The following is a 13,985-nucleotide window of genomic DNA, read 5'->3' as shown; positions in this document are numbered from 1 at the left end:
CCTGCCTGACTCTTATGTCCAATCTTGGCCCACTGAAAAAAAAAAAAAAAAATAGCCTCGATGCACCTATGCATTCAGGGCAGTAAAATAACAACAACTTTTATTCTTTTTCACACAAATTATGATTACAGGGGCATATGTTCGGTTAATAAACACTTGCTTTTGCATGCTTTCTTGCACAATACATGACCTCAAATTTTTTTCACCATTGTGCATAATTTGTAAACAACGACAAGCTTACATCACATAAGCAGGTCCATATGTATGGCTTTTTGATGCTCACCATGTAAAGCATTGCACTTGTGATACAGTGCGCTCTGTTATGAGTCCAGTGAAACAAATCAAAGAGCTCAAAAACTTGTAGGAGGAAGCTGAAGTGCATTGTTGCCTCAGCAAATGTGCTTTTCCTCACGTTTGCTTTTTAACACTATCGGTTATGTTTACGCAAGCAGATTCATGCACTGAAAGCACTTTTAATGCCACTCATTTGCAAAACGTGCAAGCAACACAATATCATTTTGCAGAAATGTTGCCAAAGACACGTTTTCCAATAGGCCTCAGTTGGTTAAATATCTCAGTTCGTGTTCCAAGCAAGAAAATTTATACAAATTTTGGAATGACGTGATGGTGAGTAAATGGTGGCAGAATATTCCTTTTTTCCCCTTCTTTATTAGGTGATGAATCTTTAAAGGGATATATATATATATAGTTTGTGTCAGGAAGTCTCAGTTCTCTAAGTCAATCTAATTTATTCTGTTAGATTTGCTGTGCTAATTAAGAAGTCTTTAAATAGATATGATACTCCTCAAGACAGCACTGTATGCGGAAGAAAATAATGTTGTCCATTCATTGATGGATTTCAGGGACAGAATGGGACAGCATCTGGTCCATGCAAAGCAGAAATGGAAAAACAGTTTGCACAGCATATGTGCTATCCAGCAGTCACAAGTCACTCCTCATTTTTTAGGGAGGAAAAAGACAGCAATTAAAATCCCAGTCTACTCTGACATAACTGAGTTGAATTCATATCACAATATCACAGTCAATCGAAATGACACTGAGACTCTTGGGCACTCCTCAAGAAGTGAAATTAATTGAAAACAGAAATGCAATTAATTTGTTTATAAATAGCCTATTTATACTGATCACACAGTTTTTTAGGATATTGTATACTTACTTTCATAATGTGTAATTACTGCTGCTTAGCATGTCATAGGTGTTGCAATTTGATGAATAATAGGCTTTATGCCCAGCTGCACTACTTCCTGAACTTCAGCCAGCTCTTTTGTTTCCTGCCTGCCATTATTGGACAATCTGATTAATCCAGGTGTGGCTGATTATTGTTACTGAGGTCAGGCACACCTGGTTTAATCAGTTTGTCCAATAATGGCAGGCAGGAAACAAAGGAGCTGGCTGAAGTTCAGGAAGTAGTGCAGCTGGGCATAAAGCCCATTAAAGCCCTTATTATGAATAGTCACACTGTGCTTAACTAGCTGAAATAATCACATTTAAGATGAATTGCTTCATTCAAAGTACATTGAAGTTAGAGTCTGATGTATATGCCCAGAACATATCCTGCCCCGGAGCAGGGGCCTATGCCATGAAGTCGGTTAAAGGTGCCTATCAGTATATGTTTCAGTTTAGTTTGTACCGACCCTGGGTTTTAAGCACATGAAAGTGGATGGCTCAGCTTTTAGCTGTGTTCATCATCATAAATTATGCTTCGCGGCTAACTTGCTCCGGGCCAGGTAATGTTCTATGTAAGAGATGTCAAACCGAAATTGGACCAATCAGCTTTGAGCAAGGTGACACATGTCTGATGCAATAAAGTCACTCCCCCAGTTTCTCTTGCTCCAAATTAAAGGTCACTTGTAACAGATTAATAGTAACAGATTTTTAAAGACAAAATTGTCTGGCTATAGTGATGATAACTCATTATAATTATTTTATATTATTCATATAATTATATACCCCTAATCCATTACACATGAGCAATTTTAGTTTACCAATTATTATTAAGCATTTAGTTTAAATGAATATAAATATTATTATTTAATATAAATAAGATTTGGAATCAGTAGATACTGTCAACTATATTTTCTTCTTGCTGTGTAAATCTCCAAATCTCCAAATCTCTTAAGAAGAGAGAAATGAATCTCGCTGATTCTCTTGCAAGAAGCGAATTACAGTTTATCTGTGTTTCAAGGCATGTGATTATCAGTGACTATCTGGTGAATTGTAGCTTATTTTTCTAGGTGTGAGATTGCAGTTGGCCGGTGTGAAGATGAGCAGGTGTGACTGGATGTTTTCATTAATTTATTCTAGTCCTTCATCCACTGCTTTTGCTTTTCCTGTCTTAGCTGATACAATAAATAACTACGGGTGCTCTATACATTCTAAGAAAAAAGGTACAAAAACTGTCACTGGGGCAGTACCCTTTCAAAAGGTAGCATGTACCATATAAGTACACTTTGGGACTACAATAAGGTATTAATTACCCTTCAGGGGTAAATGCGGTACAAAGGTGTACATTTTGAAAGGGCATGCGGCCAGCATCAGTGTCGAACATTACAATATATTTGTGCATACTTACAAGAGGATTATGAATATTATTAGTACTGAGAAAATAACAATAACAATTGCACACAAAAATACATTATTTAAAAAATATATTTATTATCAAATTATCTTAATATATGGGCTTTTCTCAGCAAATATTGATATAGCTGAATCATTATTAATTTTATTTTACACAATTGTTATTGTTAGATTTTTTATTTTGTTTTCATTAATAGTCCCACTTAATAATATTAACAACAAAATAACCAAAACGTCTGCAGTACTACAAACCACGCCCTACTTGAAGTTACACCTCCTATCGACTGCATCCGAAATAGCATAGGCGGAAAAAAAGTGACAAAAGTAGTAAGTTCAAATTCACAGCACTCATAAAAGAGCAGTACCCGGATGACCTCATCCGTCAGGCGAGACTCTGAAGTGTGCATTTGATGAACACTTTACTATCCCATGAGGCCGTGAAGTGACACAATTGACGCAGGTCACATGATAATGAAAGCATGGCGGATGTAGTCCAGATTACATTCATACCACACACACTCATACTATATAGAACATGCTTTTTTTAGCAGTCATGAAGTAATTACTTATTAAAAATAAGAACCTACTCAAGAAAGAATGTGATTTCGATGCAGCCTGCCTCTTCTACTTCACTTTCTTGCTTTTTTTACCTTCACTATCACCACTTGGTGATGGTAGTGATGGCTTAGTTCTAAAGCAATATAACTTAGCTTTACGAACATTTCATACATAAAACATAAAAGTAAATGTACTTGAAAAGATTGCTTCAGGCAATGACACCATGCTTGTTTCTTGGCAGGAGGCATAATGTAGTATTAGGCGTAACTTGAGAGGGCGTGGTTTGTAGTACTGAGGGATGCAGACAAACCCTTCTCGAAAAATGCAAGATTTCACCATAAACTTAATCTGAACTGTTGTATAACTATTGCCTCTGTTTTCCCTCCTCACAGCCAAACCGTCTCCCCCTTCCCTGAGCTCAGTCTGACAACAGCTGTGTGTTATTCCTGAGGAGGAGTCTGTTCGGTTGTGCCTTATTTTGGAGGAGGAGCCTGCCCGGCCATTGGTCGAACACAAGAAACCATTAGTAAAGCAGTATGTTAAGGGTGGAGAGGGCTGAAAGGGGAAGTTCACGTGCTATACATTTAAACCAAACGGGTCTAAAAAAAAGACCACTGCTATGATTCATAATATTATTCCCATCCTGTTAGAAAGTGAAAGAACAACTCAGCCTGAGTCGAGGAAGTATTTCTGTTCCTAAAGGGGTTTCAAGCTTGCAGGCTGTGGGAGAACTTGTTGCAGACCTGTTAAGGAAAATTTGGTGAGTTGCTTTGCAGATTTAATTGTAAGATTTAATGTGTGGTAAGTTGTAAATTAAGTTGTGAAGTGTTAAATGAGTAAATACTTTTTTTTAGATGGTGGCAAGTATACTGTCCAAAAGTTGTTCTACTAGGCTATATACATCTGCGCAGCTTTTCTCCCATGGTCAGAACAAAATGTTAAATATATATAAAACTGTGGCTTTCTTTCATATCTGGTCTTTCATGTCTGGTCCTTGAAAGGGTTGTGGTTGTTTAAAGGTGTTGAGTGACAGAGATGAAACATGCCAGGTCAGCAAATAACCGCAAACAGTTGTGAGGACATCTGCCCTGCTAATTTAAGCTGCACACGTATTCCATTATACTCCAAACACACAGAGAATAATATCTCTAGATCTTTTTTTTTTGACCCTTTGACAATCAACTCTTTGAATTATGTTTGTCTTATAGGGTAGTTCATTTCATATCGAAATGAAAATTACGTCATTATTCATCAAAATTCATTCATCGATCTAAACCTTTATGACTTTCTTTTATGAAACACAATTTTAAAACTCAAAACACAACATTAAACCCCACTGATCTATTGCATGGGCAAAAAACATGTATCAAGGTATCCTATTTATGTTTCACAGAAGAAGAAAAAAAGTTATACAGGGTTGAAACAACATGAGGATGAATTAGTGAATGATTGTAATTTTGTATAAAATGGCCCAATCTTTATTATTACTCAAAATCAAAACTCATATGTTAGCTTCTTCAGAGTTGCCACCTTTTGCTTAGATTCTGGATACTGTATGTGTTCATGTCAACCAATTTCATGAGGTGCCATTTGGGATGCTTTTAAATTGTCTTGACTTCATTCCTTGATGGGAACTTGCTGGCTGCTTTTTCCTCACTATGCAGTCCAAATAAACTATAGTTTTGCAAAAACATTCATATGTAGACACTTGTGTCTGGAAAGTTAGGGTGAAAGAGAGCTCTTAATTCAGCCGCAGGCATAAACATTGACACAACTTCATGGAGTCAAGTTATAAATTTGTAGCATTGTCAAGTCCATCTTTTAAAACAGCTAAAAGTTTCTTATCCTGCAAATATTACAAACTAAAAACACAAGAACGTCAGTGTACGATACATTCGATATATTCATATAGAATAGTCAATTGCTTGATTTCAGGAAGGAAGGAGTGGGTGTGGACGCTGTGTGGAGAGAGAAGGAAATACTGTGTGGGTTTCTTTTGTTTCACTGTGGACGATAAGGTCTTTAAAGGCCTTTTCCTTTGTTTATTAACAGCTAGAAGGGTCAACAAATGATAAATAAGAGCCATAGAGTTGAATCGAATGTGCCACAACGCACTATAATGTTTACAACATATCAATCTACAGTTGACAGAACCTAAACATTTACTTTATGTTAGGGCTGACAGCTGGGTATCAGCAATATGGGGTCTGTAAGATTTTTTTTATGTTTTCGAAAGAAGTCTCCTATGCTCACCATGGCTGCATTCATTTATTCCTGTGATTACAAAGCTGAATTTTCAGCAGCCATTATTTCAGTCTTCTGTCAAATCAAGTCACTTTTATTTAAATAGCACTTTATACAATAGAGGTTGTTTCAAAGCAGCTTCACAGTAATAAACAGGAAGATAACAGTCACATGATCCTTCAGAAATCATTCCGATTTGGTGGTCAAGAAACATTTATTATTATTAATGTTAAAAGCAGTGCTGCGCTAATATTTTTGTGAACACTGTAAAAAAAAATGTCTGTATTCTTTGATGAATAAAAAGTCCGGTTGCACTTTATTTTAAGGTGTCATTGTTACAATGTAATTATACATTACCTGAGTCATATTAATTAACAACATGTACTTTCTATAGGGTTAGGGTAGGATTTGGATTTGGTTGAGGGTTAGTTGCATGTAATTATGCATAATTTACTGTTATTACTAATGGTAAGTACATGTAGCATATGTAACAAGGACACTGTAAAATAAAGTGTTACCAAAAATTCAAAAGAACAGCATTTCTTTGAAACAAAAAAAACTTTTGTAACATTATAAATGTTTTTACTGTCAATATAATGCTTCATTGCTGAATACAAAAGTATGATTTTTTTTCCTTTAAATCTTACTGACTCCATATCTTTCAGCGTTATAATGTGCAATGCAATATGTATTGTGACTACAATGGCACCAGGACCAGGACCTAATTTATAGTGTAGAGCTAGCGCACTCACTTAAAACTCATAAGCGTTAGAAAAGTTGACTGCACTAACAGCTGTGTATGGGGACTAAATCAGCAAAATGGGAGTTTCCTGCATCCACTTAAAATTAAGCACAGATTAACAGATTAATGTTAATGTTAAGGTTTGATTCTCAATACCACTACTCCTAATGTCTGTGCACTAACTTGGTGCAGAGGACAGATTCTGAGTATGTTGCCATGCTTGGCAATGATGTACGTATAAAATAATAGTCATTTTTACATTATTCCCACTTTGAATTATCTTTAATATGCTCCACTGACCTGGTCGAAAGCCAGGAAGTCATCATTCAAGCTTTAACCTTCTGTTGCTTTTTTACAGAAATGTGAAGGAACTTCACAACATATTCATAAAATCCACACAGGCCTGCTGGCTGGAGATGTGCCAGCTTGCTGCCAATGGGTCACATTATCTTTATATGGTCTAATAGCAAAAACCTGGGGGTCAGGTTTTGTTTGCATTACGGCACCATTTGACCATTTGGCCTACATTGTGGTTATGAGACCACATGGAAAACGTAATAAACATGCAAAATAATGTCTTAATGAAAACGTAAACATGCAGTGTGGCTTGCGTAAATAAAGTGTGGCTTATGTTAACATTACAAAACCAAGTGCAAATATTATTCACTATTCACATAGGGATTTGGATGATGTAATCTTTTATGTGTGCTTTATCTCAGACCAGAAAGCAGAAACTCTCCTGCTATTTCCTCACTGTTTCCCTGAGAGCACACTGGAGTGAAGCAATTGCCCTCTCTCTCTTTCTACAGACATCTCATCATCCCTGAGAACACTCTCCCACAGCTGTCCCCCTCAATCTCACTGCCAAATATTCCTTCACATGTCTGTAATGGCCAACTCCACAGCACAAGTACTTATCACAACCTCTGCTGAAAGCAACTTTGACACATCATCCATACATGTTCGTAAGTATTCTGTAGTTTTGTGCACTATACTGAATGAGTGTCAGCACGATCTGTGACAACAGAGTGCAGCGTTATCATCAAGTGGGTGTGTTTGGATGTGGACTGGTGGCTTTTAGAACAGCAAACTGCTCTGAATTTCACACACCATGTGGAACTGAAATTAGGTCTTGTGGTATGTTGTATGTTGGCAATGTGTGTGTGTGTAGTCATATTTTTGTATGTAAGGTACGATATATGATCGAAGTGTACATTACTATAAATGTGTGTGTGCGTGTGTGAGTGTTCAAAAGTTCTGGATTGGTACGATTTTTAAAATATGTTTTAAAGGAGGCTGCATTTATTTGATCAAAATGCAGTAAATACAGTAATATTGTGAAATATTATTGCAATTTAAAATAGCTGTTTTCTATTTTTATATATTTTAAAGTGTTATTTATAAAGGATTCTTTTATGAATAGAAGTTAGAACTTTCCAAAGAACGCTTTTTGCAATAGAAATCTTTTAAAACATTGTCTTAACTGCCAATTTTGGTCAATTTGATATGTCCTTGCTGAACAAAAACATGTATTAGTTTCTTTCAAAAAAAATCTTACTGATCCCAAACTTTTGAATGGCATATTAATAAAGGCTACATATTTCATGTATTTCTGCCCATCTTGTACAATATCTGAATATAAATAGTGTGTGCTGTATCAAAAGAAAGTTATGTGGAACAACTGAAACATCAAACCAATTTGTTGACTTATGGTTGCTCCCAAAACTGTTTCTAACGACTGGCACACCAGAGAACTGTTTGACAGTGGGTGATGGGTGTGCCAGCTCTAAATGTGAGATATGGAATATGTTTACTAGATCAAAAACAACCAGCTGTGAAAACATAGCCGACAGCATAACGAGCACATGAGAGTCAAAATACAGCAAGGCTCTTAATAATCAACAGAAATCAGTATTAGTACACTTTAGGGATAATTCACCATGAATGAATTGTGCCAGCTGATAGTGTCCCTTATTTACACATGCTGTTTACATTGTTTTAGCACCTTAGGGAATTATGCAAATCAGTAAATGGTAAAAACACACCCAAAAAAAATGTGCTACCGTTTGCTTGATGACATTTCCAAAGTAGTGGGGGTTGCAGCAGACTAATATTATGACCTGGTAAGTTTTTTGAATGAGGTGCAATCTATAATGAGGCTAATTACATAAAAAAGGCATGTTATTGAGTAATACTATAGTAATACTTGATGCTGCAATGAAATGAGGACAAACATGCAAAGAGGAATTGAAAAAGCCATCATATATCATGATCAATATGAATAATGTTCAAAACAGGTTTGGACAAAATTTAAATAGCCTCCCTTTTAATGAATGGGATGGAATTTGAATTACATTGTCCACACCCATAGGAGTTTGAAGTAAAAAAAAAAAAGAATTATATTATAATGTTGAGTAATTATGCCTGTTTATTCCCTGAAGTGTGGAAATAAACTGATTGAAATATTTCTAGTATTTCAATATTGTTAGAAAGATCAAAATACCCATCAAAACAGATTAAAATATTTAAAAAATCCTTATGGGATCATTATTTTAAAGTTTCAACAAGGCAACAAGGTTTAGGGCTGACATTCCCTGACATTAATTACACCATTGATCTTTTTACATTTTTAAGATGGCGTTTCTAACATTGATTATTCATTAATTCTGATGTTTCTGGAAGTGCTCGGTATTTGTGATATTTTAATTGATATTTCATATTGAAACTATTAAAAACTGAACCTCATAGATGTCTTAGCACTTTAAATATACTTTCACTCCGCATCTTTCTTTCTTTCATTTGATTTGATCATTTGATGTTTGTGTGCAGACTGTTAAAAAATGAAAACTGACACTCAAAAGAACTCAAAAAGAAGAAATACTGACTTTTTATTGTACTCCAAAAAGTAACTAAAAAACAAACATACAAGTGACTATTGGAAAAGGGTTTCATGAGTCTCAAGAAAAATGTCTGTGTTCAAAATAATGACAATGCTGTTTGTCATCGTCCCCATCTTATTACTCTATATGCTTTTCTGTTTTAAGTCTTGCCACATATCAGACAAGTTACAAGATTATATTTTAGATCAGAGGCTTTGGAATTTGAATACATTTTCAAAGAACCCAGCAGGCCATCAACTTTTGTGTGTTGACAATGGGGCATAAGCTGTCTCTCTGTGTCCCTGAAGACGGAGAAGTGCTAATTGATGACTTCTTAATGTGACATTTTAAGTTTGTTTTATTTTTTATTTTATTTTGAAAGAGAGATAATTAAATCATCAAACAGGGACGAAGATACTGTAGATCGAAACATCCGAGGAAAGAGGCTAAGCCGAGAGAAGAGAGAGAATAAATAAGGGAAATAGGACAAGACTTTGCTTTGTTTTTGGAGGAGGATGAAATGAAGTTGGAACCAGAGGGGTTGTAGATGTTTTCCAGCTACAGGACAAACGCTGAGTGAGTGTGTGTATGTGTTCCTCAGAGGAACAAAACAGCAAGCCAAAATGTTGATTTATCTTCTGTTCTGAAAACCCCTCACATCCAAATCCCCCAGAATGTGATGGAAAAAATAGCAATGAAAATGTTTGTTGGTCTTTATTTCACCTCAGTACAACAGCTGCATGTGCATTCACCTTGCATTGACACCTTATCTTGACATTGTTTTTTATTGGGAATTGTTAAATGAAGGACAGTCTGCACATCTGTGTTTGTGGCTCTAATGGACCAGCAGAGGTTACTAAACCAGTGATGGACTGTTTTTTCAGTTGGTGCCAGGATGGTTATGGTTTACACATTTTTTAAAATAATAATAATAAGTCAAAAATATTTTATTATATTATTTTAATAAGTAGAATTTTAGCTGTTGATTTTATGATTTTGGAACATAAGTAAATTGTTATGGTTGATGACATCTTTGTTTGCAATGGTTTAAAAATGACACGATTTTTTCTTAAATTTGTTTGTTTTTCAAATTATCTTTACATTTGACTCTGCATCAACAGTTAGAATATATGCTCTTGTCTGAGCAAAAATACTGATAATTGTGACCTAAAATTCAATGACCTTTGTATGACAGCGACAGGCCAGAATACGTTCATCTTGTTTACATACACATTTTTTTTATCTCTTGCCCTGTTTACACCTGGTATTAAGATGAGTTTTGGTCGATCGGATCACAAGAAGATGAGGGAGACACATTCCCGTTTACACCTGGGTTTTTAATCCGTTTCTTTTGTCCGCTTTCGACCACCTCTGTCCCGATTTCTTCGAGGGTAGGATCTATAGGCGGGTAAACATATGAAGAGTTCAGATGCAAAAGCCTCTAAGTGCCATCTGAAATTTTCTTCTAAAATTATCATTTTTATCAAGCTCTTATATTTAAGGTGAGTAATTTCACTTAAAAGCCAGTGAAAATGACCTATTAATTGTCATTTAAGTGAAATTACTGAACTTAAATATACGAGCTTGATCATTCTAGAAGAAAATTTCAGATGGCACTTAGAGGCTTTTGCATCTGAACTCTTCATATGTTGTTGTTTTTTCAGATCTTTTGATCTAATGGACAAAATAAGCTCACGCAATGAAAATTCTGCTCTGACAGCCGCAAGACAACACCGCACGCGGTGAGTGCGTGTTAGAAATAATTAATAGTGAGAGAACGTTGCTTGTTACGTTTTTCATCTTCAAAAGTTTAAATCCCATCCGGCTAGCACGCTTCCCATAATGTTCAGGCGTTAAGTCAATAGACAGAGTGTAGGCAGTCTTTTGTGGCTGTTTCACCACATGAGTCTCTACACTATGAAAGCAATCCGGTCAAATGTGGTTTCGACTACCTCTGTAAGTGGTCGAAAGTGCACAAGCTCAAAATTTTTTAGACCCTGTTTACATTTGTATTTAGCGTCATCCGCTTGTGATCAGATCGACCAAAACGCATCTTAATAAACAGGGCCTCTAAGGCCACTACAAAAAATATGCTTCATTTGAGAAACATGATTAACAAACCTGCACAATTTGAGTTCAGCTATAATATTTAGCTTTTCTTTAAATAAAACACTGGTGCAATGCAGTTAGCTAATGAAGCTGCTGTCTTCAGTTAAATAATGAGTCTGTTGAAAGAGCATTGCATAGACACTGATCAGCGTTATGTGAAATACAGCTTAAAAACAGTTTGTATCTTTGCAGCAATATTTAGCAGTTTCTTGTTTGTGATTCATACAACCTTATATGTCCCTCCAGAAGAATGTTGTAGATTCACCAGCGGCTGCCATATATATTATTACTGACAAAACCAGGCGCTGTTCTCAACCAGCTGTCTATAATCAAACTCAGTGGACCCGCAGTCACTTGACTGGCTCATGATAGCACATGCCCATTAGTAAACTCATTGAAAAGGCTTTTTCTCTCAGAGAATCACTGACTCTCAGCTTGAATGAGGGAATCTGAGCGTGTAGAGAGAGGAGAGAGGGAGTGGTATTCTTTTGAGGCGAGATGCGTGACATATGGTTGGGTGAGATAGGAGCGTTTACCACTTCAGCCTCAAATCCCAGGCAAATGCAACCTCGGGCCATGCAGGAAAGAGACAAAATGAGAGACACACCAGATTGTTTGAGGAAATCAGTTGCAGAAAAGCACAGAGAGGGGAATAGTGAAGAGCTCTTTAACTAAGGCTCCCACGGGACTGAGTGTGTGTGTGTGCGTGCGTGCGTGTGCATGTGTGTGTGTGTGTGTGTGCGCGCCAGAATCTCATGACAAGCCCCAATAACAAGTGAGCTTAAACTCAGTGTTGTGGTCATGATGAACCTCACAGCAGCAACAGAAGGCAGAAGGATGTTAGAAAGCTGCTGATAAATTTTCTGTTTCTAGTTACAGATTGTACCCATGTATTCATCCATTAATGGGCAACAAACTTGTCAAGATGTGTTGAAACTGACAGAAACGTGATAGACTGTCAAGGAGTTCTTTCTTTTTGCTTTTTGGGAGGATATACAGGTGTCATGAGCAGACAAGCCAATTTGATTGTTGAATTTTTACCATCTCTTTTTTGACCTTTCAACCTTTGTTGTGGCTTGTTTCCATTGACAACACTTCTCTTCTCTCTGTTGTGTTGTGGCTTGATTTCGTTGTGTTGTGGCTTTTTAAATATCGTTGTGTTGTGCACTACCGGGCCACCGTAACCAAGTCCCTAACCTACATTTTTTTCTTATTATTCATTTTTCACAATACAGAAAAAAAGATCTGACTCTACTTCCATTTTATTGCAATTTTAACCCTATGGTCTCATCAGCTGCATGTATACAGCACATATTTATAATTGTGGTGAGCAGGACGAGTCAGAGGGCCGTGAGAGAACAGCGCGAGGCCTGTGGCATGATTACTGATGAGCATAGGCCTGAACTCTCTCGTCCTTCACTGTCGTCACTCCTCCTTTTATTCTTCCGCTCCTCTGTGAGAAATACAAGACCGGTGCGTCGCGCAGGTGTCGCTCATTATCAATCACGCCACTGGCCTCGCGCCGTTCTTTCACAGCCCTCTGCCTCGTCCTGCTCACCATAATAATGTTGCCCTTCTTAAAGTTTGGGGTGGGTTTGGAGCAACATGAGGGTGAGTAAATGACAGGAGTTTGGGGAAACTTTACCTTTCATAATGCTCCTGCAAAGCAGTATTACTTTTTATTTAAAGCTACACTGTGTAATTTTTTTTGTTGATTCTTAGCAAAAAAACACTTACTTCTTTCAAAAATATGTGCTCATTAATGTATATTTACTTCTTTCAAGTAATAAAGTATTCTTGTAAGTTTATAATCTGCCATTGAAAGTACATACGGGTGAGGGGTTTGAATGCCGGTCGCCATGTTGCCCCTCCATCTTGAAACTACATTAGCCAAAGAGGGACATACCTGTAAATTCAAGCTTCGCCTTTCACGCTTTACACTCAGTGACTCAGAGACGAATGCGAGGGGGAGATTACTCGCGACTGCCGGCAGATTTGAAAGATTGCTGATTGTTCGGTTCTTTAAAAATCTCCCCACTGAACGGGGCGTCAGGAGAGGACACGTTGTTGTAACTCGTTGTGGTTTTTTATTTACTCTTATTAATTTTTCACATACAGTTGATTAGTCCACAAATAGCAGGTTATAAACCGGTGGCGCATCTCTCCTGACGAGACAACATGCCAAAACTAGTACTCGCTCCCGCTTATAGCTCGTGCTCATACATTACTGGATTCTAACACACTGCTTTGGGATTTTACTGGTCCACGTTTCAACTCTTGACTGGCCCGTGCTTCAATCAGGTAAGTGAACCTCCCACCTATTAACCTACGTTACATTGCTGCTGAACACCCGTGACGTAGTGAACGCAACACCTCCCACTTGACCGACTGATCATGTGATTCAAGGCGGTCACAGACAAAACATTTCATTACACCACATAAGATATAATGTTTTTTTTTATTTTTTTATTTTTTTTTTATCATCATGAAGAATAGAACTCCATTGTCACTGTTCAGGCACCTCCCCTGACAGATGTGTGGTATTCTGCCAGGTTTGGTCATATGGGGTATGTACTTTTCATTCTTCGTGAATGGTGGTGCAAGTGGTGGCAAAGGCAGCATAGATACGTACCAACCAGCGAGGGAAAGAGAGAGAGAGAGACAAAGAAAAAGAGAGAAAAAGAGAGGTATCCTGAGGTAATGCCTTCAGAATCAGGGGTTTGGGCGTTTAGACGTGGTAGAACTGGTGGCCGAAGAGACGAGGTCTAGGAGTCACTGGTCTTCCACAGGGATGAGGACTACCAGTCTTCTCACGTCTCTCCGTAGGATGACTGACGTCAGCTGCTGAGGGTTCC

The 13,985-nt window shown here is 37.2% G+C and overlaps 1 protein-coding gene across 1 annotated transcript in view; it reads left to right on the top strand.

Annotated features, from left to right (window-relative positions):
• The first annotated feature begins 3,668 nt into the window (after nt 1-3,668).
• Nucleotides 3,669-13,985, top strand: part of gypc (glycophorin C (Gerbich blood group)) — a 36,639-nt gene continuing 26,322 nt past the window's right edge. Inside the window, exons 1-2 of the mRNA XM_084420511.1 lie at nt 3,669-3,916; nt 6,952-7,107. Coding sequence (XP_084276637.1) covers nt 7,023-7,107 — 85 coding nt within the window. The 5' untranslated portion in view covers nt 3,669-3,916; nt 6,952-7,022. The remainder of the gene's footprint in view (nt 3,917-6,951; nt 7,108-13,985) is intronic.

Source organism: Rutilus rutilus (assembly GCF_951802725.1).
Source record: "Rutilus rutilus genome assembly, chromosome: 10".
Lineage (NCBI taxonomy): Eukaryota > Metazoa > Chordata > Actinopteri > Cypriniformes > Leuciscidae > Rutilus > Rutilus rutilus.
Note: the sequence above shows the minus strand (reverse complement) of the source record. Positions and strands in the feature narration are given on the sequence as shown.